This window comes from Hesperophylax consimilis, chromosome 6 (assembly GCF_061612785.1).
Source record: "Hesperophylax consimilis isolate HC1 chromosome 6, BYU_Hcon_1.0, whole genome shotgun sequence".
In the NCBI taxonomy this organism is placed as follows: Eukaryota; Metazoa; Arthropoda; class Insecta; order Trichoptera; family Limnephilidae; genus Hesperophylax; species Hesperophylax consimilis.
In genome coordinates this window covers 20,060,582-20,085,807 of record NC_142841.1, presented here as the reverse complement: position 1 = coordinate 20,085,807, position 25,226 = coordinate 20,060,582, and the positions used below count along the sequence as shown (strand labels likewise).

At 33.6% G+C, this 25,226-nt stretch overlaps 1 protein-coding gene across 2 annotated transcripts in view; it reads right to left on the bottom strand.

Annotated features, from left to right (window-relative positions):
• The window catches only part of LOC149423044 (intermembrane lipid transfer protein Vps13-like), a 153,880-nt gene that overhangs the window by 69,338 nt on the left and 59,316 nt on the right, over positions 1-25,226 (bottom strand). For both annotated transcript variants that reach the window (XM_089632437.1, XM_089632436.1), the window contains exons 21-32: positions 22,351-22,574; positions 20,445-20,603; positions 20,085-20,315; positions 19,782-19,997; positions 16,633-16,878; positions 10,687-10,960; positions 8,539-8,708; positions 7,576-7,755; positions 6,069-6,163; positions 4,834-4,970; positions 4,613-4,756; positions 2,261-2,484 (exon numbers count right to left, since the gene is read on the bottom strand). In XM_089632437.1, the coding sequence (XP_089488563.1) occupies positions 2,261-2,484; positions 4,613-4,756; positions 4,834-4,970; positions 6,069-6,163; positions 7,576-7,755; positions 8,539-8,708; positions 10,687-10,960; positions 16,633-16,878; positions 19,782-19,997; positions 20,085-20,315; positions 20,445-20,603; positions 22,351-22,574 (2,300 nt within the window). The remainder of the gene's footprint in view (positions 1-2,260; positions 2,485-4,612; positions 4,757-4,833; positions 4,971-6,068; positions 6,164-7,575; positions 7,756-8,538; positions 8,709-10,686; positions 10,961-16,632; positions 16,879-19,781; positions 19,998-20,084; positions 20,316-20,444; positions 20,604-22,350; positions 22,575-25,226) is intronic.

Here is a 25,226-nt window from a genome sequence, read left to right as displayed (position 1 = left end):
CTGGAAACATTAAAAAACTGGTATTATTTATATGTACCTAAGGTGACAGATCCAAAACCTGGCAGGACTCCAATAACTGGCAGGGCATCAATAAAAACTAATAGGCTTCCATATTGCAATATGTTTCATAAAACTGTCTTAATTTGTAAAATGAATGTCTTGGCGCCATCTACCCGGGAGCTATGATTATGAGCTATGAGCAGTAAATCCAATGTGGCAGCAGATTTTGTAAAAGAGTGGTTGTGTTTTGTCAGAATCTTCTCCAAATCTGGCCAGTTATTAGTGTCATACAACATATTTTCTTTAACCCTTCCCTTACGGTGCTAGAAAATCCCTCGAGCTCACGTGCTGTGTGCTCAGTGCACAGGGTACACATTTGGAATTTCGTAATTTTTAAGTTGGATAAAAATAAATATCTACTTTAAATGTGTTACTTTTGTAAATCATTTTAGTGCATATGGACATAATACCTAGTTTAAATGTGTTACTTATGTAAATCATTTTAGTACATATGGACACATGGGCCATAAGTAAAATATTATGAATTAGTGCTGAAAATAAGGAAAAAACATTGACTACGCATAAAACGCACAATATGTCCATTGCACGACATGGCTACTACCAAAATACCCTATAACAGTGTTTCCCAAACTAATGGTCGTACTAAATCTACTGATATCCATGGAAAATCCTTTTTCAAATGTGGAGCAGTTTATTGTACAGCTATTTTTATTACGTACTTTGTAATATTTATGTAAAAATATTGACCACACGTCATTTGTTTTTATTGTGAATTGTAAACATGAGTTTTTTTTGCTGTTTTTACTAAAGAGGTGTGTCAAACCTGTAAAAAAACATATGTTTGTATTTTGTTGCTTTTTATTTGAATGTTTTTTTTTTATTTTTTTATTTAATATTTGTATGTTTTTTACAATAAATATACAATTATACATATTATACAGTGTTATCAAGGTAAATAATAATAGCTTTTCCTCACCATAAAGAGACAAGGCTCTTGTGTTTAATTTAATTTGTTTTTTTTTTTAATGTATTTCATGTATTACAAGGTTTCTCTCTCAACATTTCAATGATAATTTTTTTTTTTTAAAGAAAGACAAACATTCCCGAGTACCTGAGAATATTTGAAAATCTCCTACTACCACCACAGTATGCGGAAAATGTTGCTTGCGTTGTGATGGAGGACTTAGCCAGCAGAGGAATTGAACACACTATGCCTGGGTGGGACCCAAACACAATGCCAACTCAGCCACTGACCGGTTGGTCGTTGATTTTTCGATATTCATTCTGAACACAGGAATGGTTTTTGAGTGCATGAGAATGTAATTTTTTAGAGATAGTGTTATGGAAACATTAATAGGGGTTGCATTCAAATCTGTTGACAGAACCAGCTAGGAAGGGTTAAAAAAAATAATGTGTTAACTTGTTCATTCTATTTTGTTATTTTAGTAGCACTCAGAATTGTATTATTTTTTCATTAGACAAAGTTATTATTCATTTTAGTCATCATATAAAGTTTAACACTAAATAAAATGTTATTTTTCCTCAACCAAGCTACCAACACCTATACGTTAGTGTACCAAGGGTAAAATTCCAAGTAGCCCGCCGTGTGCAGGTTGTTGGGGAGTTAATGTTTACTACGTGTGTTTGTCTTTTTGGTTAATTTAAGTAATGTTTTTATAAAATATTTGGCATACGATAAAAACATTGATTACATTCAATCCATAATTTAACTTTTTAGTCATTCAGCGTGCACGTAGAATGAAACACAATGATGCAGAAAATTAATTAAAAGTGCATTCATTTGAAGGATATTTTGATTTATAGCAAATGCATATGTGTAACTTAAATATGGATAAAGAAAAAATCTTGACAATCTACTAAAGAGTTTAAAGTTTAGAAAATAATAAACAGAGCGCACAGGAAGCGGTTAATACAAATTGTCAAAAAAGCTTCAATCAAAATTCTCATAATTCGCAGACAGTGAGAAGATAAAGAAAAAATCTCGACAATCAAGACAAATAAATAACTAAACAATAAAGAGTTAAAAGTTTAAAAAATAATAAACAAAGCGCACTGGAAACGGTCAAAACAAATTGTCAATAAAGCTTAAATTCGCAGATAATGGGAAGTTTTAAATGGCGATCGCTTTCATTGCATCATTGACTATTGACTGTCTCCAGGGGATGGTTAAGTTGGCAATAATCCTTCCGTTTCCGAAAATAGTGAATGGTAATGTTACCTGTTTATGTAAAGAGTCTGGGTTGTGGTCAATGAGTTCGATGTCTCTTAGAGCAGCCATAATATGGATACCTAAGTGGGTTATAACCAGTAATGCTCTAAGTCCTTTCACGGTCAATAAGGCTAGAGGACGGTTATCATTTGATATTTCTACCCCAACATGCAACATTATTATATTGAACTTCAGCCATTCATTGCTGCCATCCTCATTTGACGAATTGGTTTCTAAAAAAGTGATAAATATGTTTAAAGTTTTAGAGCAAGCATACATACAAGTATATTCGTAAAAAGAAAGTAGAATTTCAAGAAAAGACATGCTCATAAGAAACACTTGTTAGCAGTATTTCAAAATATAGTTCCATCATACAGGCTCCATCAGAAATATATACTATATATTATTATATTCTGATAGCGATGATTGATTTTTAACACATTAAGGTTAAACGTAGCATATGTTATAATCTATGCGTTCATAGACGGTGTAAATTTAATTATTTTACAAAAATATATCTGCAAGTTATGCTTTAAAATATTAATTATTTACATACAATAAATAGTTTTGTCAAGAAAGGCATATAAGTACAATATTGTATCGGCGATTCAATCAAATTTCTATGTTGTATTTGTGTGCCTTTCTTCGAAGAATTGAGTTTTTATAAGGACATGAACGCGTAGATTATAACATATGTTATGTTTAACCTTAAGTTGTATTGCTCTTCCTCTTCCTTTCATCAATGTTTCGTGCTATCCGGTATTGTATGGTCATTCCTGAACTGAACACAAAAAACATTTGGGGATCTTGCGAGAGGCACGAAATAAAAGACGGTCGTGAAGGTCAGTGTTTATTTGAGTCAGATAGCTGTGACGAGAGTTGACTTAGGACAGATGTTGTATTCTCTCCGGATGCAGGCTGTGATGGCTGGTCAAGCGCGGGTCAGTGAGTCGACGCCGGGCGCTGGTGACCGGACTCGTTGACTGTCAGGCACTGGCGATCTTGGGAATCAGTACTCCAGTGCTGACGGGAAGGCCGAAGGTGCGGTGGACCTTGTAGGCGGTTGAGCGGGAGCTGCGTAGACCAGTGAGGATGCTGCGTGTCCTCGTGGTGGTCATGGTGCGTGGATGAAGCGCTGGTCAGAGGCGCTGGAACCAGGGCGCTGTAATCCGTTGTAGCGCTGGCCAGGGACGGTGGCCAAGGCGCTAGGATGATGTCCCGATGGAGTCCATAGTTGAAACCGGGCGGAGCCGGGAATATTGTCCTGCGCGCAAATAAGGTGTGCGGGTTATCACTCGCGAGACATATAAATTGTTGGCGGTCGATTGATGACTGACTGACTGCTCGCTGCGTCGGGCTTATTTATACTGTACAGCCGACGGCAACAGTAGGTAGATGAATTCGCAAATAAATCGGAGCCACTCGCTCAGTCTGGGCCTTTCGGGAACTTTCGGCGGCGCTGCAATCACGCATAGGCGATAGGCTAGAACCTTCTAGCGAGTTGGCGTAATGTGCCAGACTTGCTCGCAACGTATTGTCGTAGGTAGGTCGCTTTGTTGACGATCAATTCTTGGTAGTAATTTGTAAGTACCTAAGTAGGTCGAGCTGTTTACTATTAATGAATTAGTCTGGATTATTCTCTCAACGCCACAAACATATACTTTTCCACGACAATCTAAACATCTACCCTGATGATAAACGCTGCAAGGCTGTCTGAAACCTTGGCAAAGGGAAGGAGGAGGCGCAACCCGCCTTAACATCTTAAAAATCAATCATCATAATTACTTTGGCTGTGAGAATCATTAACACATTCAATTGAAATAATGAGTAGATATTGTGTTAGCATTATAATATGAGAGTTTATACGTAATAGATATACTTCAAGTAGAAGTTGCTTTAAAATGTTTTTACGTAAACAATTTTAGGTTTTCTTTGAAAAAAAGTTAAATGCTTTATGGTGAAAAAATTTAACTGGTATGTTCCAAACAAATACATACAGTGAAATCTCAATCGATCATTCCTCGAATAATCATTTTTCTTCGTGTATGTTGTTTTCTTCCAGTCCCAAATTAATTTCACACAAAACTCGCAAAAGTAGATCATGTTGATTGTTCCTCTATGAATTAATCTTTACTTATACACGGTCCGGTGAAAAAAGTCCGTACATACTCTTCAAAAATTAAATCTTTTTTTTTTAAATATTAAACATGTATGTACGAATGAAGCTTTTTTCTATATTTCACATTCATTGTTTTGTCGCAAATATAGTTTATTTCATTAGGACCCTTCAAAAACAATGGATAGATATTTCACTGTACTAAATTATATACCACTAATAAATTTATATGACTATTATTTTACCTCTTTGGAAGATCGAATACAAATATTTTTGGAAAGTTTTTAATTTTTCTATCACATTTGGGTTTGATTCATTCGAACTAGGCTCAGGGGCTTCATCAGGCTTGACCATTGTCACCAGCACGCTTCGGAATAAATTGATTATAGCTAGAAAAACAGTATCATGTAATTACGCTATGTTATTTTGTAATGATTCTTATAGTATATGTAGAGTGTTAACGAACCTGGAGAAACTTTGAGTTTATAACCCTCTTTGAAAGATATTTCTGCGAGCCAGCCCTTGTTCAACTGTGTTGATGCTTTAAGGTATGCAGCGCATGGTTCTAGGACTGAAACTCGATTAGCTGTTTGCTCGCCAGACCTAAGCAGATAATTCTTTTAATCACAATCAACTTCAAAACACAAAGCTTGCAGGGGTCAAACCAGAAACTACAGTGTACATATTTGAAAATAAATTTTAATTTTTTTAGAACTATAGCTAAAGACTTCACCGCCTGCAAGCACTCGGTTATTGCAGTAAAATATATGAAGGAATGGTTGTTCCCAAACTGGACGGAGTTAATTAAAAAAATATAGTGATTTAAAGAAAATTATATTAATTATTGAAGACAATGTTAGCGATTTCTAATACGGTCACATCTAGGACACGAACCCAGGACCCTTGCCTTGCCGGGGCACTAGGGTCCTAGATGTGACAGTATCCTTTTCTGATTTTTCTGTTTCAGATTTTCGTTTAGAAATCGCTAATATTGTCTTCAATAATTAAATATTACAATTTGAGGTTTTACTCAATAAAGTTATTCCAAAAAATGAAAATTATATTATTTAATTTGATTAAAATATATGATTCTAGCTGAAATCCCCACATTGCATGGGCTTTATCCAATTTTGATGAGGGTGGTAATTCGAAATCTCATGTAGACACTGACCTTCTACTTGTTTTGAATGTCAAGTGTGCAAAATTTCATCAATCTCGGAATAAAACTGTAGATTTCCTCTCCTTCCTTTACCAAAAAAGACCCTCCACACAGCATCCCAAAAGATTACATAGGCCATGAGAGAACTTTTCATTTTATTTTTGGAATAACTTAATGAATGAAACCTCAAATTGTAATATTTAATTATTGAAGACAATATTAGCAATTCTCGGTCGCATCTAGGATTAAGTCCAAGTCCTAGTTGGGACTGTATCTTTTCTGTTGAGAATCACTTATATTTTCTTCAATAATTAGAAATTATTTTCCTCGGGGCCTCTTGTGTGAAGTTAATGTAAAAATAAATCATTTTTAAAAAGATATCTTCCTTCTACAGTAAAACGGATCATTTATATATTCTCCTTTTAAATATACATATTTTTTTAATATTGGGTAAATAAATTCGATAATACCAAATGGATTAAAATGAAGGAAAGAACACAGCTATATTACACCCTGTGTAAAAACATAATTATTATACTTGCCTCCCGAAACTACTTGTGAAGAGTTGGATATTGTCAATGGAACAGTCTATGACCCTCTCATCCTCTTGTATCCGCATCTTGAACAATACCTCACTCTGTAAAGGTTAAACATATTGTGCATGTTAGTAAGGGCCAGTTGTTTCACAAAATTTGGACAATTAATCAATTTTCAAGTTCTGTAAGAGTTCTATTCAAGTTCTGTTATTATATCATTATTAGCCAGTTGTTTAACATTACTGACATAATAACTTGAATAACACTTTCACAAAAATGAAAATTAACTTGATTGAAAAAAAAGACTCTCCACAATATCGACTATAACTCACATCAAAGAATTGGGAGATTGTGATACAATTGAAGATTTAAGCTATAAATTGCCAAAAATGTTATTATAGCAATGCAGCATTTTCGATTTATACATATTTATAGCTTAAATCTCCAACTGAATTTGCAATACTTTTACGAAAATTGGTCACTAGTATGGATAATCGTTAAAAGGTCAAAAGTATTGTTGTTTTAATTCAAAGAATTTAAATGTGTAGCACCCGGTATTTTGTCTAACGCACGGATCTGAATACTTTCTCCCTCACGCATAGCGCCGCTTCGCTCGGCAACTATCGCCTTGCTGCCCGGCCGAAAGGACACCCTCAAGCTCCCCCCACCCTCCGTCGCCAGCCGGCCGCTGTAGGCCCCACCCGGCGCTAAGGGGTATATAAAGGCGTGCTGACCTATATCGAATCAGTGTAGCCGGACTCCCGGTAGAACTAAGCAACAGCATCCTAGTGGCCAGTGCTAAGTTAACAAACCAGTACCAAGTCGAGAGAACCCTCTGGGTTCTCCTTAGGAATTAAAGTAACCGTGCCCTAGTGGTCATTACTTGCCGTGCATCTTTTGCTCAACTAAGAGACCGCGGGCCCTATGATGGAGTGTTTACCTAAATACGCTGTTTAGTGAGTGTTTAATGAGGACAATCGTGAAATTTCTTTTAAACTCTCAGTGATTCTATTTTGTTACAAACTCTTTACTAAAGTTGTGAACACTATATAAGTTAAATAAAAATGAAACTTTCTATACTGATGTGTACAAAAACACTCAAACATGTCCTCTTTATAAGGGTTTGCCTGTACTCTTCTGTAATTCTGACTCCTAACATGACCCGACTCAAGTGTTCGATTTGCTCAATTGTACCATGTTTTCCCTGAGCGTTCCCGAATTCTTCTTCCTTTCACTATCACCACATATGTATGTTCCTCTTGTGTTCCTTTCTTCATTTATCTGCTTCACAAGAGATCTTATTTCTCACAAGGGATCTTATTTCTACCGCATTCAGTCTACTTTCATCCTTCATCTGCCAGTTGTGGTGTACACCACACTTCAATACATCAGAATTAGTATCAACACACCATTGTGGATTGCCAGTCTTATTTCTTTTGAAAACTATCCATAACAGCCTTTCAGTCTCTCGTGAAACTTCCCAAAGTACGTATGAAAAATGAATTGTACTTACACTGAGGACTATCGCCTGGCATTCTTGCCTTCCTTCCATAGACTCCAATAGAATAATATTGGGTTTTTCCAACTTCAGGCTGAAGATCGTCTTTCCCTTAACTGACCTTTCAGCTGACCTCAATAGACTGGCTGCCGTGGGGATATTAATGTAATGGAGGAATGCAAATCGTTCAGTCATCTGAAAATGTATTCATTTTAAAATTTGAACTCAAACATTCGCTAATCAACATTAGCTTACAAGTCAAGTTCTCCAATAATAAACGTAATATAGCTCGACACGGATTCCTTTGCAGCCGCTGGTATTGCTATAGCTCGACCACAAGCAAAAAACCATTCGCAGACTCCTGTCATTTGCTCATAAGAATAAAGTACTGTAGATGATTTTTGTAACGTAGCGACAGGTTGAAAAATTGACAAATTTTACATGTTGAAAAAGGTTATTCCTACGCTTAAAAAACTCCAGGTGGCATTGAAGGATTGCCACATTTTAGACAGCGGCTGACAATACTGACATTTACTGACTTCTCGTAAAACTCGGTTTTCGTTGGAAAAAAATGTCAATCACAACTTACTTATCGAAAGACTGGAGATAATGTCTTGGAGAGACTTTTGGGAACTCATTCAGAAGAATGTTCCATAATATATTAAAGTTTGTAAGTAAAACTTTTGTTTCACATTTTTAAATATTTTATTTGGAATAAAAAATATATTCGGTATCGAGGACTATGTTATACGGGCTTGCACTCCCTCCCCCCCCCCCCCCCCCCCCAGTCTCCTTGATACCGGACGACGCTAGGGAATGGTATTTTGTTTATGATTTAACTTTAGTGAATATTTTATGGACACAAAAAAATTTATGATTTAAAAATCGTTATTTCCCGTTTTGGCCACCTTCAAAATTATCTGTGTCAAGCTGTACACATTTTCATCATCATTTTGGTGATGATCCTGCCTGTCTTACCCGGGAATGTCTGTTGTCTCCTCGTAAGCCAGCTCTATCTGGTATAGGTGGAACGATTGCAGAGTACTGTGGTACTTTGTAGGCAGATAACCCGCTTGCGAAAAAATTTCCAATCTTTATGAGGAATTCCATGCATAGAATAATATTGAAGTTAAATATCTGCCAATCCACTGAAACATAAAATGAAGACAATAGTCATCACATCACCAACTGTCAGTATATCTGTTTGTAATTATTTAATTAACAAAATTTTAATTTTGATTGAAATAAAAAGCGCATTAGTCACGCATAATAAAATATACAAATATGCGTGTGCATGTATGTATGTATGTGTTATATGTATATAAGTGTGTGTGTATGTGTGTGTGTTTAGATGTCTGTGTATATATGCATATGTGTATGTGTGTAAACATGGTGACCAGGTATGTCATCAAAATGACACTTCAACACACCTCCAAAAAGTGACATGAAGTCATGAAAAGTGATGAAACAAAAACTAGGTTAAATAGGTAACTATTAAACGCAGTTTTTGTTTCATCACTTTTCATGACCCTATATCACTTTTTGGAGGTGTGTTGAATTTTCATTTTGATGAAATATCATGGAACCATGTGAACATATATATGAATGCGTATGTATATGAATGTAATTAAATACTTATGCATGTCTTATTATATTTTCTACTTTCGTCTTCCAATTTTCCTCATGTTTCTATATTTAATTCATATGTTTATACTAGACTTCATACAAAATAACTATTTATTTATTTATTTATTTATTTATTTATTTACGGACAAATAGTCCATTTACAGCATATTAATTACACGAATAAGTTTTATAAACAGAGATGACAGTGAAAGGAGAGCATATATAAATGAGGAGCGAAGACAATAATAATGACAATAATAATATAAAAGTAAGAATGGGAGATAATAATAAGATAACATAACTATGTTCATTTGTCACCATGAAACAGGCAGCAGCCTAGGTATGGTGATTTAATATACATATATATTATTTGTAAATGTCTATGTCAAATATCATGTATTTATAAATAAATAAAAAAGATATGATGCCAGAAAAAAAAAGTGACAACATTTCCATTACATTTGAGTTACACTTCTATATTGTCACCTGTAGGTATTGATGAAATATTTCATCATTATTTAATTCCACTACATGAAGCTCACATGGTAACCATATTCAATGCTATAATAATATGTACGTATATTGTGTGTTATCCGAGAAATCAAAATTAGATTCCTCCTTAGTATTAATGAGAACATAATCATGATTATTCCCAACTGCTCTGAATAATACAGTTACAATTTAGTTACAGTATTCAATGCTATAGTTAGGTGCAAATCGTATTATCAAGGACACGTTCAAATATATTGTGCACACCGATAGTATCGAAAGTTACAAAAAAGTTTTTCAATCTAGTTTCTAAAGTAAGCCAAGCTAAATTATGTATTACATTGTTTGATAATGGCTTCCACAGGCAAACATGCTATTATGTATAATAATAAATAACAATAACACAGTTGAACTGTTTGTTACAACCAGTACTTTTGACCTTTTAACGATTTCCACACTAGTGACCAAATTCTCGTAAAAGTATTGCAAAATCTAAGATTCAATTGTTGATTTATGCTATTCGTTCCAAACTAGTTTGCACACCCACCCTTAATCCCTTCTAATACTGGACAAGTAGGGACTTCCATCAATTAATATACATATTTATTCAAAATATTATAATTGAATTTAAAATATTTTTGTCACCATGCATCCAGTACCCTTGTACTCATAAAAACAAACTGTTAAAATTTAGACTCGCGTTTTAGGTATATTTACAATTTATAATGTCCACATATATTTTTTACTTATTGTATTTTGGGTTAAAAAATATGATGTACCTATAAGATATACCCTTTGTATTTTATTTGCACAACAAACATTTTTAATTTGAATTTGCATCCAAACATCCATCCAAGTGTTTAAAAGGTTATTTATTAAGAAAATCATATTTTTTTATCCATCCAGTATATCGCTACACAAGTGAGGGTCTCTTTAAAATGATTTGTCTGAAGATGTTTTTTCATAATGTTTAATAGGTTTTATAGGTTAATAGTACTTTGAAATACTTACTGTTACTATCAAACCCTTTTTTAGTATAAGCAACAACAATCATGTTATCCCCTGTATCCATACAATTCCTAGAAACAGTCACATTCGTCGATTTTCCCATAAAGTGAGTTAGTTTGGTTTCTCTGTTAGGCCTTGTGTCGTCCAACTCGCAGTTTTTCAGAGTCAGGTTGGTTGCAATGCTTCTGTCACGGTTAATATTTCCTCTAAGAGTCAAGAGACGCAAACTTAACTTTGCAAGTCCAATTTCACCTGAAGAATTGGAAGACACCCCGGGCTGTAAAAATGAATTCATCGAGGATTTATTTAACACATTGTAGTCGAGCGCTTCAAACAATAGACTCTAGCCTATAGCGGGTGTTTTTCGTGATTAGCGCAAAACTATATCGCTTTCTTAAAATTGATACAATTTCTAAACCAAATAATATTTTCAATTGAAATTTTCAAAGAAATCATATATGTATGACATTTGATCATCAAAAATAAATTTAAATTGCTTTGATTACATCATAATTTCACCACATTTCAAAGCTGAATATAAAAACCTGATATTAATTCAGTAAATAGCATTCAATATTCAATATTTGAAAATTCCATGTAAAAGATAACATGTTTATTTATATCATATACAGTCAAACTTGGTTATAACGAGCATGAGGGGACCGACTAAATTTGCTCCTTATAGCCATTACTCGTTATATCCAAAATAGGTTTATAAGAATTTATATACATAAACCTACATAGTATAAAGCTCTCACAAAACATACATATGCATTATAAATCAAACACGTTAATTTTTTTTGAATATATGTAATATAGGTACTTACCCTAATATACAACGATTAAACTTACAACTACACTAATTATTATATATAATAAATTGTACAAACACTTAACATTAAACAAAAGTTTTTATTTTACTCTAAATCATTTGTACTAAAAAAATTCATTATCGAGGATTGTTTTAATGTTTTCACTTTAATTTTTCTTATTTTCCCCCTCAAAACACTTAACGCATTAAAAGTTTCATCATCTGGTTCACTGCTACCGAAAAAACTCACTAATTTGTCCATCATATCACTAGCTTCCCCTATTGTAATTTGTTCCGGTTCTGTACTCATATTATCATCTTCGCTGATTTCATCACCTTCATTGTCTTTATGCAACACAGACTCTACGATATCACAATCCGTTGGAAGTCCACATGTCGATAAACCCTCATCAACACGCACAAAGTCTGCGATATTGTCATTATTAAAATCATTAATATTATTCGTTCTTAGCCACTCTGATAGTGGCATGTTGTCTTCTTCGTCGTATTCTTCATGCACATCATCAATTGTATTTTTAAATTAAGTTTTTATAAAGCAATTGGCAACTGTACTCAGTGATACATTAGTCCACGCATCATTTAAAAGAATGATCGCATCCAATATTGTTAAATTCTCATTCAACTTTTTCTCCCTCTGGCCAATAAGATGAAGTACCGCGAACCTCTGATAAAAAATTTTCAGACTGTTTATTACACCCATGTCTATTGGCTGTAATATGGATGTTGTATTCAGCGGCAGAAAAACAAGTTTTATATTGGATAAATTTTCTATTTTTGGATGCGCAGGACAGTTATCCACTACAAGAAGAATGCTTCTCTTCTTCTTAAAAAGCTCCCTGTTCCAGTCGTAAATATATTTGCGGAAAATCTCAGAAGTCATCCATGCTTTGTTATTAGCTGTGTACTCTACAGGCAATTTAAAACATCGCGGTTTGAGTGATTTCCCAATAACAAACAGTTTTCGTTTATCCGTTCCGGTCATATTGGCGCACACAAGCACTGTCAAACGAACTTTTGACATTCTCCCGCCAATGCATTTATCACCTTTAAATTTAAGGGTGTTAGTGGGTGTTAAGTTATAAAAAAATCCTGTCTCATCCGCACTATAAATTTCCTGGTCACGGAAATCCTTTCTCAACTCTGGCCAAACACTCTGAACCCACGCACTTGATATTACAGGATCCACAGATGCAGCTTCACCGTTAATTTTTGCATAAACAATGTTATGCCGATTTTTAAAACGATCAAGCCAACCGTTATTACATTTAAAATTGTCATTTCCGAATTGGTTCGCGAATTTTTCCGCTTGCGCCTTCAAAATCGGCCCATCAATAGCAAATCCAGCACTTCTTTGCACACTAAACCACTTTAGTAACGCTTCGTCAACATCAGGAACCACGCACTTTCTAAATTTTTTAGTTTCTGTGATGTTATTCTCCAACGCAGATAAATAAACATCCTTATTTTTCCACAATGTTGAAACCGTTGAAGATGACAAAGAAAATTTCTTACACACTTCGACATTTTTTGCGCCGCGTTCCAATTCCCGAATAATATCGACTTTATCGCGAATTGAGAGACATTTCCTCTTGTTAGACATGGTTGTAATCGAAGGGTTTACTTCTGACTGACTAATCACTAAAGATATGATTTTAATAAACTGTGTACGTAGGTACCTACTCATATCAGCCTACATAACATTAAATTTATTGATTTTCGAACGAAATCGGGAAAACCGGATACAAACTTAACATGAGTAGCAAAACGAAAGACGTTGTAAAAAGGGAACCAAATTGGAAGCCCCAATATTCGTATGACTTAGGTTTTATATGACCCTTTTTACATAGTTCGCGATAGTACCTACCGAATAGAAATGTTTTGTAGAGCGGCAACTCAGGCTAAATGTTTTTTTTTTTTTTTTTTTTTGTATTTCTTTGGCATTCACTATGTAACAATTTCTAGACTTTTTTTGTTTTTAACGAGTTTTTATTATTCACAATGTACATTTGTTACGTATAAATTTTTTTATAAAATTAGCGACCGGTTTCGACACGTCCGTGTCATTAACTAGCTATTTTAAAAACTAAATTTTTAAGTGCAGAAATATGGGGTTTTATTGAGTTTGGTACTTTGGTGGGAGGGATTTGAGGGAGGGGGAGGGGGTTGAGAGGGAAACGGAGGGAGGAGTCAACATAACGGGGAACATTGTCAATAGAGGTGATTTGCAAGGTGCTATTATTTTATTTACTATATTAATGTTTGAATTAATTTTTTTGTTGATTTGTAATGTTTCTAATGCGCACAAATTAAAATATTTATTAATGTTAGAATGTTTAAACTTAGTTTTATCCCGGTTGAAGCTATGGCCTGTCTCTATCAAATGATTAGCGAACTCGGAGAAATTATTATTTTTTAAATATAGTTCGTGTTCCCTAATTCTGGTTTTGAAATTTCTTGTAGTCATACCTACATACTGCGAGTTACAATCATTACACTCTAAAGTGTATATCCCATTTTTATCTAATTTATTTGAAACATCCTTGTTATTAATTAAGTTTTTTATTTTAGAATTAGTGTAAAAAGCTGTCGAAATATTAACTGGTAACATGCGGGATATTTTTAAGGATAAGTCGCCTGTATAAAGAAGTTTTTTATATATTAGATTTTTACTAGATTGAGTGTTATTATCTCCACTATAAATGTACTTTTTAGAAAATATTTTGGTTTGTTTCTTATTAACTAAACGATTAATTATGTCAGGTTTATATCCGTTGTTTAGAACTTAATCATTTGATAGAGACAGGCCATAGCTTCAACCGGGATAAAACTAAGTTTAAACATTCTAACATTAATAAATATTTTAATTTGTGCGCATTAGAAACATTACAAATCAACAAAAAAATTAATTCAAACATTAATATAGTAAATAAAATAATAGCACCTTGCAAATCACCTCTATTGACAATGTTCCCCGTTATGTTGACTCCTCCCTCCGTTTCCCTCTCAACCCCCTCCCCCTCCCTCAAATCCCTCCCACCAAAGTACCAAACTCAATAAAACCCCATATTTCTGCACTTAAAAATTTAGTTTTTAAAATAGCTAGTTAATGACACGGACGTGTCGAAACCGGTCGCTAATTTTATAAAAAAATTTATACGTAACAAATGTACATTGTGAATAATACAGGCTAAATGTCATAAAAGCTTGGGATAATCCGTCCCTAATGGTATTTTAAGGGAAGTCCGAGCCGCCGGGCGGCATCCTTTTGTCTTGTTTATGATTGGTTTCGAGAATCGGGTTTTTTTTTCAAACACAAATATGTATTTACCTATTTAGAAATCGTGTTGACAAAAATATTTGGACGTTACATCAATTATGAAACCTCGTTATAACAGCATACGATTGTATGAAAACAAGCACGAATTAAAATATCATTTTATAATTGCTCATTATAACCATGACCTCGCTATTTCCGTGATCGTTATAACCAAGTTTGACTGTAGTTATATAATAAATAATAATATATATTTGCCATGCCCGCAATTTTACAATCGCTGGATGTGTGAAATCTGATCGCGTAAATATTGAACAGTGTCGCCTAAGGCCGAAGTCGAACACTGAGTAACTCATAAGTTTAATTGCTTCTGTCAAAAAAGAGTCTTTTGCGGTTGCCTCGCCTAATTGAAGAGCCCATTCCACTTATGAATGATAGTATTTATTCTTTCAAGGAATCAGTACACTTCATATGTTGATAATCCATCACCCACCATAAGTGCATGTATCATTGGCTTGTAAAGACATTTTTGTAGGGATAAAGTCCTATGCAATGCTAATATATTCAAATAATAAAATACCAAACAGTGCGAGCGGTATGGAAAATAGTCCAATACGTGAAATGACTCAAACTAAACTGGAGATTGAGATCGCATAAAAACTGTAGATTTGTGGCGACGCCTTTACAAGCGGCACACTAGCCAATACGGACAAGACATCTCAAATAACGTCGACAGACTGTTGCCTAGCACCCAGGTAGCAAATTACCCTTCAAGGCGTTTTATTTCACGCTGATAACAAACCCGTATAATGCTGTTTCCCGCCAAAAACCAACAGTCGACAAAAACGGCATTTGCCGTGTCCCGCAGTTGACCGACAGTCCGCGAAAAACGGCAAATGCCGTGTCCCGACGACAATGTGTTAATAGGGGAATTTTACACAGCACCATTCATCTATAAATATAAATAAATTTTATTTATACACTGAGTTCTCGCGTTCAGTTATTAACGCCTGCAGCAGGGGCGCCGAAATAACGGTGCGGGATACCGTAAGTTAAATGGGGTTCTGCACACAACTTAGCGACTTGCTGCGCTTCCCCTTTTATCCGCAAAAAAATCAGATTTGTGTACAGGCGTTATACAATGTAACTTCATTGATTCATAAAAGTTTAAAAAAAACTATATAAATATTATAGGAGACTTTTTAATTTGCATCTGATTGACACAGAATTTGAATAAATGTATTCCAAAAACACTATATGTTTTTTTTATAGAACAAACAATACGGAGGGTTGCCTTAATCATTTGTAACAAACATTAAGGACAAGTTGTTTCGGAGAATTTGAACAATTCTTCAAATTTCAATGATAATTTTCAAGTTCTCTGAAAGATTATTTGAACTTATGTTATTATTTCAGTTCTTTCAAGCAACTAGCCTATAATGATATAGTAACAGAACTTGAATAGGACTTTCACAGAACTTGAAAACGAATGTTAAAATTTGATGAATTTTTCAAATTCTCCGAAACAACCCGTACTTAGGGTGGTTGTTTCAAAAATTTTTAACAATTCATCAAATTTCAATGATGATTTACAAGTTCTGTGAAGGTTCTATTCAAGTTCTATGAAGGTTCTATTTAAGTTCTGTGAAGGTTCTATCCAAGTTCTGTAATTATATCATTACGAACCGCTTATTTCACAAAACTGAAATAATAACAGAACTTGAATAAAACCTTCACAGAATTTGAAAATCAATTTGATGAACTGTTCAAATTCTGTGAAACAACCCGTCCCTAATTTCATTACAGCAGACACCTGATTTAACATAGAATCAGAAATACTCACACCCAAAGAGACTTCACTCATTATGTCAATGGTTAAAATATCCATGGTGAGGGAGAATTTTATTCCAATCTGACTGTGCAGATTGGATGACTGTCCCCGTATATTGGGTGTGCATCTGGCAATCTCCCTCATTCTTGTGTATTCCAGTATTGCCTCTCCTCTCTCAGCCGGGGGGGACTGCACACCGAGCAGGTTCTCTGATAAAATACTCACCAACATCTTCAAGTCTGAGTTTGCCAATTTCAACTGGAGACATGAATTCAACATTAATAATGATCATTTTTTAATTAATACATGTATTGGGTGTCTCTTTTACATGGCATTTAATATTGGCATTACGTTAATTCATATAGATCAGCGTTTCCCAAATCATGAAACACAAAAGAAAATTGAAAACCTGGAAGTAAATAACGTTAAATAAATTAAGTGAAATGAACCCTTTCTCCCGAAATAATGTTTATCAACAGCCAGAAAATTTGAAAGGCTTGAGGACAATACGCAAATCATTAATCATAAGTAAGTATTTATTACATTTATTTGTTAAAAAATCGCAATTGTGGAAAAAAATATTTTATATTGCAACATTGACTTTACAAGAAAAAAGATGGCAACACTAATGCACTAATGCAAACTATTTTTAATGATAATGCAGATATGCCTCATCATTCCGAAAAACTAATTCAACATAAATTATTTCCATATATGTTCGACACCTTCCCTTTTCCGAACTTTCTATTCAATATAAAAATAATAGATAGAAAATAAAATACCGAAAGGTTTGAACATCCATAATAAATTGATATATTTTTTTTTGTTTTACAATAAAACCAATACATGAGGCCCTGAGGAAAATAATATCCCTCGGGGCCTAAGTCATCTTTGGGGGTACTATATGGAGGATCTTTTTCAGGAAAGGAAGGAGAGGTAGTCCTGGGAAGGAATAAGGTATGAAGGGTGAATAGGAATCTAGGGGTCAGCGTGTCTAGGAGTAACGGACCGGCTGGAGAGGCCAAAGGGACTCCCCAAACCGGCGTCACCTGGTGGGCAGGCGCATCCGCCACCAAGATCTGAACACTCCTCACCCGATGAACCTGGGCACCCCTAGTAAGTCACCACTATGGCAGAGATATTGATTATCCAAATATGGTTCCTGGGGCGGCGGTATCCATAACCCAATTGTATAATAAATATACATAGTTTATACTAAAAATGGAGTTAATCCGCAAATGTATGAATATTTGACCTAAAAAAATCAACACAACCGTGAATGTGAATGTAACAATTACTGTACTCATACGAGAACGTTTTTTAATTTAAAATCTATTTGATTAACATTTTGACACTGAAATATATATTTTTTAAATATTACATTCATAACTCGTAAAAAAAATGCTTTTTTCACTCTCCTAAACATTTTGTTTCCAGCTGCTTATGTGGTGTTGCATGTCGAACGACGATATATAATTATAAGTAAAATTAATAAATCATTATTTAAAAATTAATAAAACACAAACGAATCAAAAATTTTGAAAAAATTACATTTTGGCGAAAATGAAACTTAATTTTCCTTGTTCAGACATCTGACATCAAAACCTCAAAAATGCGAATCAGGACATTCAGCGAGGAAAAATTGTTTTGTGTGCAGTTATGGTTGTATTTTTGCATTTAGGTACAATGCAACAAGATAGTAACGAGACGCTGACATTTTATGTATTCTCTGACTAAAAGCGGTTAAAATTAAGAATATAATACGATTTTGCCATACAAAATTCAGTACTAAATCTGTCAAACGATAAAACTGCCTCTATATGATGTCACTCTTGACCTGCCATAGATTTTGTAAATTTTGGCAGGCTCCAAAAAATTCGAAATTTGAAAATTATTTAAAATTAACGAACATTTAACAATATATTCTTTTAACGAAAAAATTCATGAAACCGGCCATTTCTTTGGATTTGTTCCTGAAGTCCTGGGAAAACCCAAAAAGCATCAAGCACGCATTACGGAAGCAATTGAAATTCACAAAAACACTATTAATACATATTAATAGAGATGTATGAGCTAAGCTTAATAGTTCTTGGTATCCGGTACTTGACGGCTACATGAAAACTAATTGCCGAAAAGCACATTAATTTAAGATATTTATTATTATACTGAAATACCGGCCCTAAGAGGATGGACGTGCGCAACACGGTATCACTTATATGTGTGTATACACAGTGTCCATCATTAGGAAAGATGTGTGTTTATATACATATGATGATGTATATAATTATATCCTAATTTTCCAAATGATGTAAATAATATTTTTAAGTATATAATATTTATGCATATAAACACACATATTTTCTAATAATGGACACTGTAATGCTGTCCGAAACATTGGCTAAAGAAGGAGTAAGCGGAACATGGCACAATAATCTACAAATAATTCATGATAATTTTTTTAAAACATGTCTTTTTAAATATATCGTCGGTTATATAATAACAAGTTTCTCAAAAAATACAAAATTACTTTTTTTGACTTTTTTTATATTTTTTAATTTTGTGAACTTTGTACAAAAGGGGTGATTGGAGAGGTGATTGGTAAAACATATCTTTGTAGATTCAAACCATGGCGTATTAGTAGTTTTAAAAGAAACTTTAAAAAAAAAACTTATTTTTTGAGATACGTAGCGACGTTATACTGATATTTATGTGAGAAATCAAATGGACTGGAGTTCGTCATTGTTGTGAATGATGATGAATTGATTGATGAACCCTGTTACTTTCACTCGCAGAGGCAATGTTTTCGATGATGCAGAGGTGACTCACTCTCGGTAATTGAATGTGTTTGGTCAAGTATATTAAATACTTTTCAAACTGTTTGACTCATTTGGTGCATTTTGTCAATGGAAAAATCTTCCCCATATTTGTAAAGAATTTTCACAATAACAGCACATTGTTCCTTTGGTTAGTGCTTCACTACTACTAATCTCAACAATGACCAGTTACAAGTTGGTGTAAAACTTTTTGTGTTGCCTAACAGAACGACAATGACGTGAAATGAAAATCTGGTTCTTCTTATCTGGTTCTCTTATTGGAATACCTTTAGAATTTAGTTACATTCTAATTAGATGAAGTATCAAAAAAAATGCATTTTTCCCTACCGTGATTGCTCCCAATTTGGCATCAACATCAAAATCAGGGATCTCATTATACCACGACGAGGAAAGGTTCCATTTGGCAGTAAGGTCGAAGGTGGTGGGCTCAAGGAGTATCCTTTCACTTCTTATATGGTAGGCATTGGAGATGAATACAATCCGTGATAACTTCAATCTAACCAAATCTAAGTTCAGTTCCTGAACAATGACTGGATCACGTCGCTGTAACACAAATATAAAACTCAAATTTCCAATAATATACATATATTTAATAATAATTATGGAAATAAAACTCGTAGATTGACTAACATTAACAAATTTTTGATTGAATTTTGTTTTGACTGTGATGGAACCTAAATTTGCCAAAACTGCATCATAGCTCTTTGAATTCTGCGGAATTATAATCGTTGGGGTTTCAAATTTAATATTCAAAGCCACTCTCTTGCGAGCCGTTATCAAATTGTCCTTAACCGTATCTAGTGCCTTATCCCATGCCTGTTTGGCAGCTTGAACCACAGTTTGAAAGTTTCCAAGGAATTTCTGAAAAAAAAAATGGAATTAAACATGCAAATATATTAATAAATTTATCATTTCTAACCTGGAATAATATTCTTCTTCACTGGAGAATAATTAATTAACATTTTAGTAGTATACATATATTTTACTTACCGTCACTGGTGAAACAAACTGATTGAGAAAAACCATCCTTAATTGGCTGATATTTGCTTCAATGGCAATATCATTTCTGCTATCATTTGCCAAATAACGCTTGTTGTACATCACCAAATTCAACTTTAATGCATTATTATCCTCGATGACTGACACAATCTAAAAGAAAGATGCAAAATCTTAGCGGGAAAAGATAATTTCGAAATTCACAATCCATTTTCTTTAAAAAATATTATTTAAGAGGAACGGCTATGCGTCCTTTTTCGCACAAAACTTAATTTCGGATTTTAAGCTTAAATACCCAACCAAACTGAATTCTCTTTTTTTAATCAAAGCGTGTAACAAATGTCTAGTACAGCTCAAAGTATTATAGTATATTTATTTTTGTAATAAATTATAAAACAGGCCACTAAAGAAATCTACCTACTCCTATATAATATACTGTAAGTAGTTTCCCCAGAAAAGTAGTTTTGTTCGGACAAATGATTTTTAATACACTGGCAAACAAGATATTACAGATGCTTTGTACATATGATGTATTATTATTTTTCTTATTCTAATTATGTATATTTTTAAAATATGGAATGTATTGCATTGCACTACACCGGCATACATTCTGGAATAAATTATTATTATTATTATTATATAGTTTTGTGTTAGTGATCGACAAACCGGTGGATACAATCTATCAGCCATAAGTTGATAATAGTTCGTTTAGTCTATAGTTAGTAATAAGATAGAGCATTGTAGAAATATATTATATCATGTCTGGTTTGGTAAAAACCCTTCTAGCCATAAAATGAAAAGTTTACAGGAGACAATAAAAATGAATATTTATGGATTGGAAAAACCATTTCAAAATCTTTGAGTTTATATAAAAGTTGCTATTTATTTTTCAAAATGTTGCAATTCTTGAGGGTTGAGTAATTTCATCTACAGTTTTCTTGAAAAATCCTAACTAACTAACCATCACGCCGTTTCCGCAGGTAGGCAGAGAGGATGAACCGCCAAACAACTCTGTCTTGGCGCACACACCTTGCCTCATTCATATTCATACACCGTCTAATACATACTCTATTATTCTAACTCGACATGGTCCGACTCAAGTATCTGATTCACTTAATCGGGCCTTTTCTTCCTCGGGCGTCCCCGACTTCTTCTATCATTCACATTTGCATCATATATTCTCCCTAATTTTAGTATTAAAAATACCTTAAATAGCAAAAATTACTTAACCATGTTGTGCTTTGAAAACTATTCTACATGAAACCACTGAAAAGTGACATTGTCAAAAAGGGATTTTACCAAAAGACAGTTGATATTTTTGTACCCTTGAGGTGATTTTTCACAAAAATGGCTCTTTACAAATCATCCAAATATTATTATTATTAAAGCTTTTAAATATCAATCGTTCAAAAAGGGGTTTTACCAAAAGACAGTCGATATTTTTGTACCCTTGAGGTGATTTTTCACAAAAATGACTCTTTACAAATCATCCAAATATTATTATTATCAAAGCTTTTAAATATCAACCGTTCAATCATAAAAAGAATGTTGAAACTTGGGTGGTGAGAAAAAGAATGTGTTGAGAAAATTTAACATTTTTCGCTTTTGGCCGAATATGTAATAAACAGGATAGCGGCTAGTGGAGGTGACCGGCAAAGATTAAAGAAAAACATCACAAAAGTTCAAAAATTCTGAGGATTCTCTGCTTAAATTTCATACGCAGTACTGCATTTCACCATCATTATGAAATTCAAATGGATGGCGATATACAATGTCAAGTAAGAGAGATAAGTAATGTGCTAAATGGGCAAAAACCAAAAAGTACTAAGTCAGTGTTGACATCTATATAGAGAGCTTTTCAATGGTCTTTCTTTACTCTATGACTAGATTGAAAAAATACCTGTTTATGTATAGTTGCAGGATTAGGATCATTGACTTGGATATCCCGAAGATCGACGGTAACTTCTGTCTTTGAACTCTTCATGATTATTTCGCCTTTGAGTCCCTTTACAGACATCTGGGCCAGGGATCTCTGTTGGGTGGCTATCTCCACTCCAACATGCTCCATCACCATGACAACCTTCAGTCCGGTTATTTCTTGACTCTCTCTTCTATATCTAAATGCTTTAATTTAAATAAATTCATTAACATTACAATACATAACTGTTTTAGTAAAGAAAGTTGCTAGTGAAGTCATACAGTTCCGTTACAACAGGATATCAACCTATTTTACTATTTTTTGTCAATTTATTATTCATTTTACTATGTGTAACAGCACCTTTATACAATTCATGCATTTTATAACAGCCAGTTGTTTCACAAAATTTTAACAATTCATCAAATTTCTAAGTTTATTTTCAAGTTCATTCAAAGTTCTTTTCAAAAAATACCTGTCATCATCCAGTATTTAAAGCCTGTTGTTTCACAGAACTGAAATAATAACAGAACTTGAAAATTAACTTTTAAATTTGATGAATTGTTCAAAATCTGTGAAACCAAATGTTGTTACCTTTTAATCGTCCTTAAAACATCAGACAAACACAATTAAACATAATTTTCATGCATTAAATTAAGAACAAAGTGCACTCAGTTCAGGGATATTTCTTGTACAAATTCAAAACACAATGCAGCGTTTTGGATCTAACATTAACATTTATCAAAATGATTTCACATTGAACACTTATTAAAGCCATCGAAACAAGCATACGAATTACAACTGCAGATACAACCATTTATGTATCGTAAATGGTTGTATCTGCAGTTGTGTAAAATTAAAAACATGTTTATTAGTTAGGGGGTCGTGTTTTATTTGAGAATCTATGAAACAAATTAGCCCACAACAAAGCAGAAAGAAATGCAAATAGCTCAGAGTTGAGGTTAGAAAGTGGAAGACACCTAGTTCAAGTCGGGATTAAGGCAACAACTTTTTTAAAAATATGTATAAGATATCATTATTATTAGCATCTTTTAAATATTGAATAACATATCATAGGAGTTGATGATGATGATTATATGACAAAATACACACGGTGTCCGGAAACTCGTAGTTTGAAGTCGATTTTGTGGTATAACTTTTTTTTGATTTGAGATCTTGTTTCCGAGTAAATCGAGTTCCAAGATGGAATTATTTTCGTCAAATTGGAAAAAAATCAGTCACTAAGGGGTTAATATCACAGCTAAAGCCATTTAAAGCAATGTTTCAACTCTGGACAAAATGGCAAAATTCTAATGTTTAATATGCAATTTTTTTGTTGTTTTTAAATAACATTTGGTTTCAGCTTCATTACCACAAGAGACAACTATGTCGAGGGAGATGGTAAAAGATGCATTTAAGTTCCTTTTTTAGCAATCAAATTTCACATGTTTTCCAGATTCAACCAACATATTTGTGATCTTACATTTGTCATAGGTTAGGGTCGAAGGTTGGGAAATACCAATATATTATTTAAATAACCCAAACTAAGAACTTATCTTGTGCATATTTTTTCATCTCCCCTGACATAAATACACTGGACTCTCTTTTTACACAGTTTTGAAATAACATGGTGCTACACTCCTTGCATGTACTTACTTACTACTTAGTCGTCGCCTCAGTGTTTAATTGTTCAAATGACAATTTTAGCAAAAATGAGCTTTAAATGCAATACATAATGTCATAATATTTATATTAATTTATTATAGATCTAATTTCACGTCGTTACATACATAAAACATAGTGTTACCAGCCTGTTACAATTAATTATAAGCATTTAAAATGTCAACATCCACAATAATATATTTCAAAAGTCAGTGCTTATTTGGCCAAACTCCCTTTTAGTCCAATCTCAATTGTTGAGAAATTAAAGTTGCGTACTAGTTTGTTCAAACTCCACCAATTGACCAATCACAGCACGCCGCAGTACGGTGCGACGCCGCCATGTTGTGTGTTTAAATTCAATCTGTTGTCTTTATTTTGACGAGCACAATTTATGAAGCGGAAGTAAAAAAGCATTTTAAAATATTATCAGGGACTTTTTGATTAACAAAATAGCAGAAAAATGTCAAAAACTAATCACAAAACTTCATATATATGCAACAATGCGGAAATAGAGCGCTAAGTATTAGTTTTAAGTGTCTTAATTTATACCGTATTAGTTATATTTTGTGCATTGCGATAACTTTGTAAAAGAGCGTGTTCACTTTTCATCAGAACTGAAAACTTTTTTTTTTCATCCGTATTAACACATTTCTGGCGGGTATTTTTTGCGCTGGCGCTACGCTGTCTCCGGGCGAAAATAAAGGTCATGCCTGAATTGATTTAATTTGTTTTTAATCACAATATCTTCGAAATATATAACTCAGCATACCCAAACAATAAAAGTACTAAGCGAAAATCGAATATTATTTGAAATACAACTCAATTAACATTGTAATATGTTTATCACGGTCCACCTATCGGTATTTGCCCATACCGGCTTTCTTTAAATATGCCTGACATCTCTCGTTCGCTTGCACATAGGAGTTGAGTGGGTGCGGAACAGAGATAGAGATTCGAATCAGGTTTCACGGTCATAAAAACCTTCATTCCAGGAATTGAATTATTACAATAACAAATAATATACTATCCTTTGGTCGGAATACCGATGAAAACGAAAGACACGACAATAAATATAAACAGAAGACATGCATTACGATTCGATAATTATGTACTTGGGACCTTTACAAAGAGATTGATATATAATATTCATTTGAAAACATTGAATAATTCCGTCTTTTTTGCCACTGAAATGAGGTCGG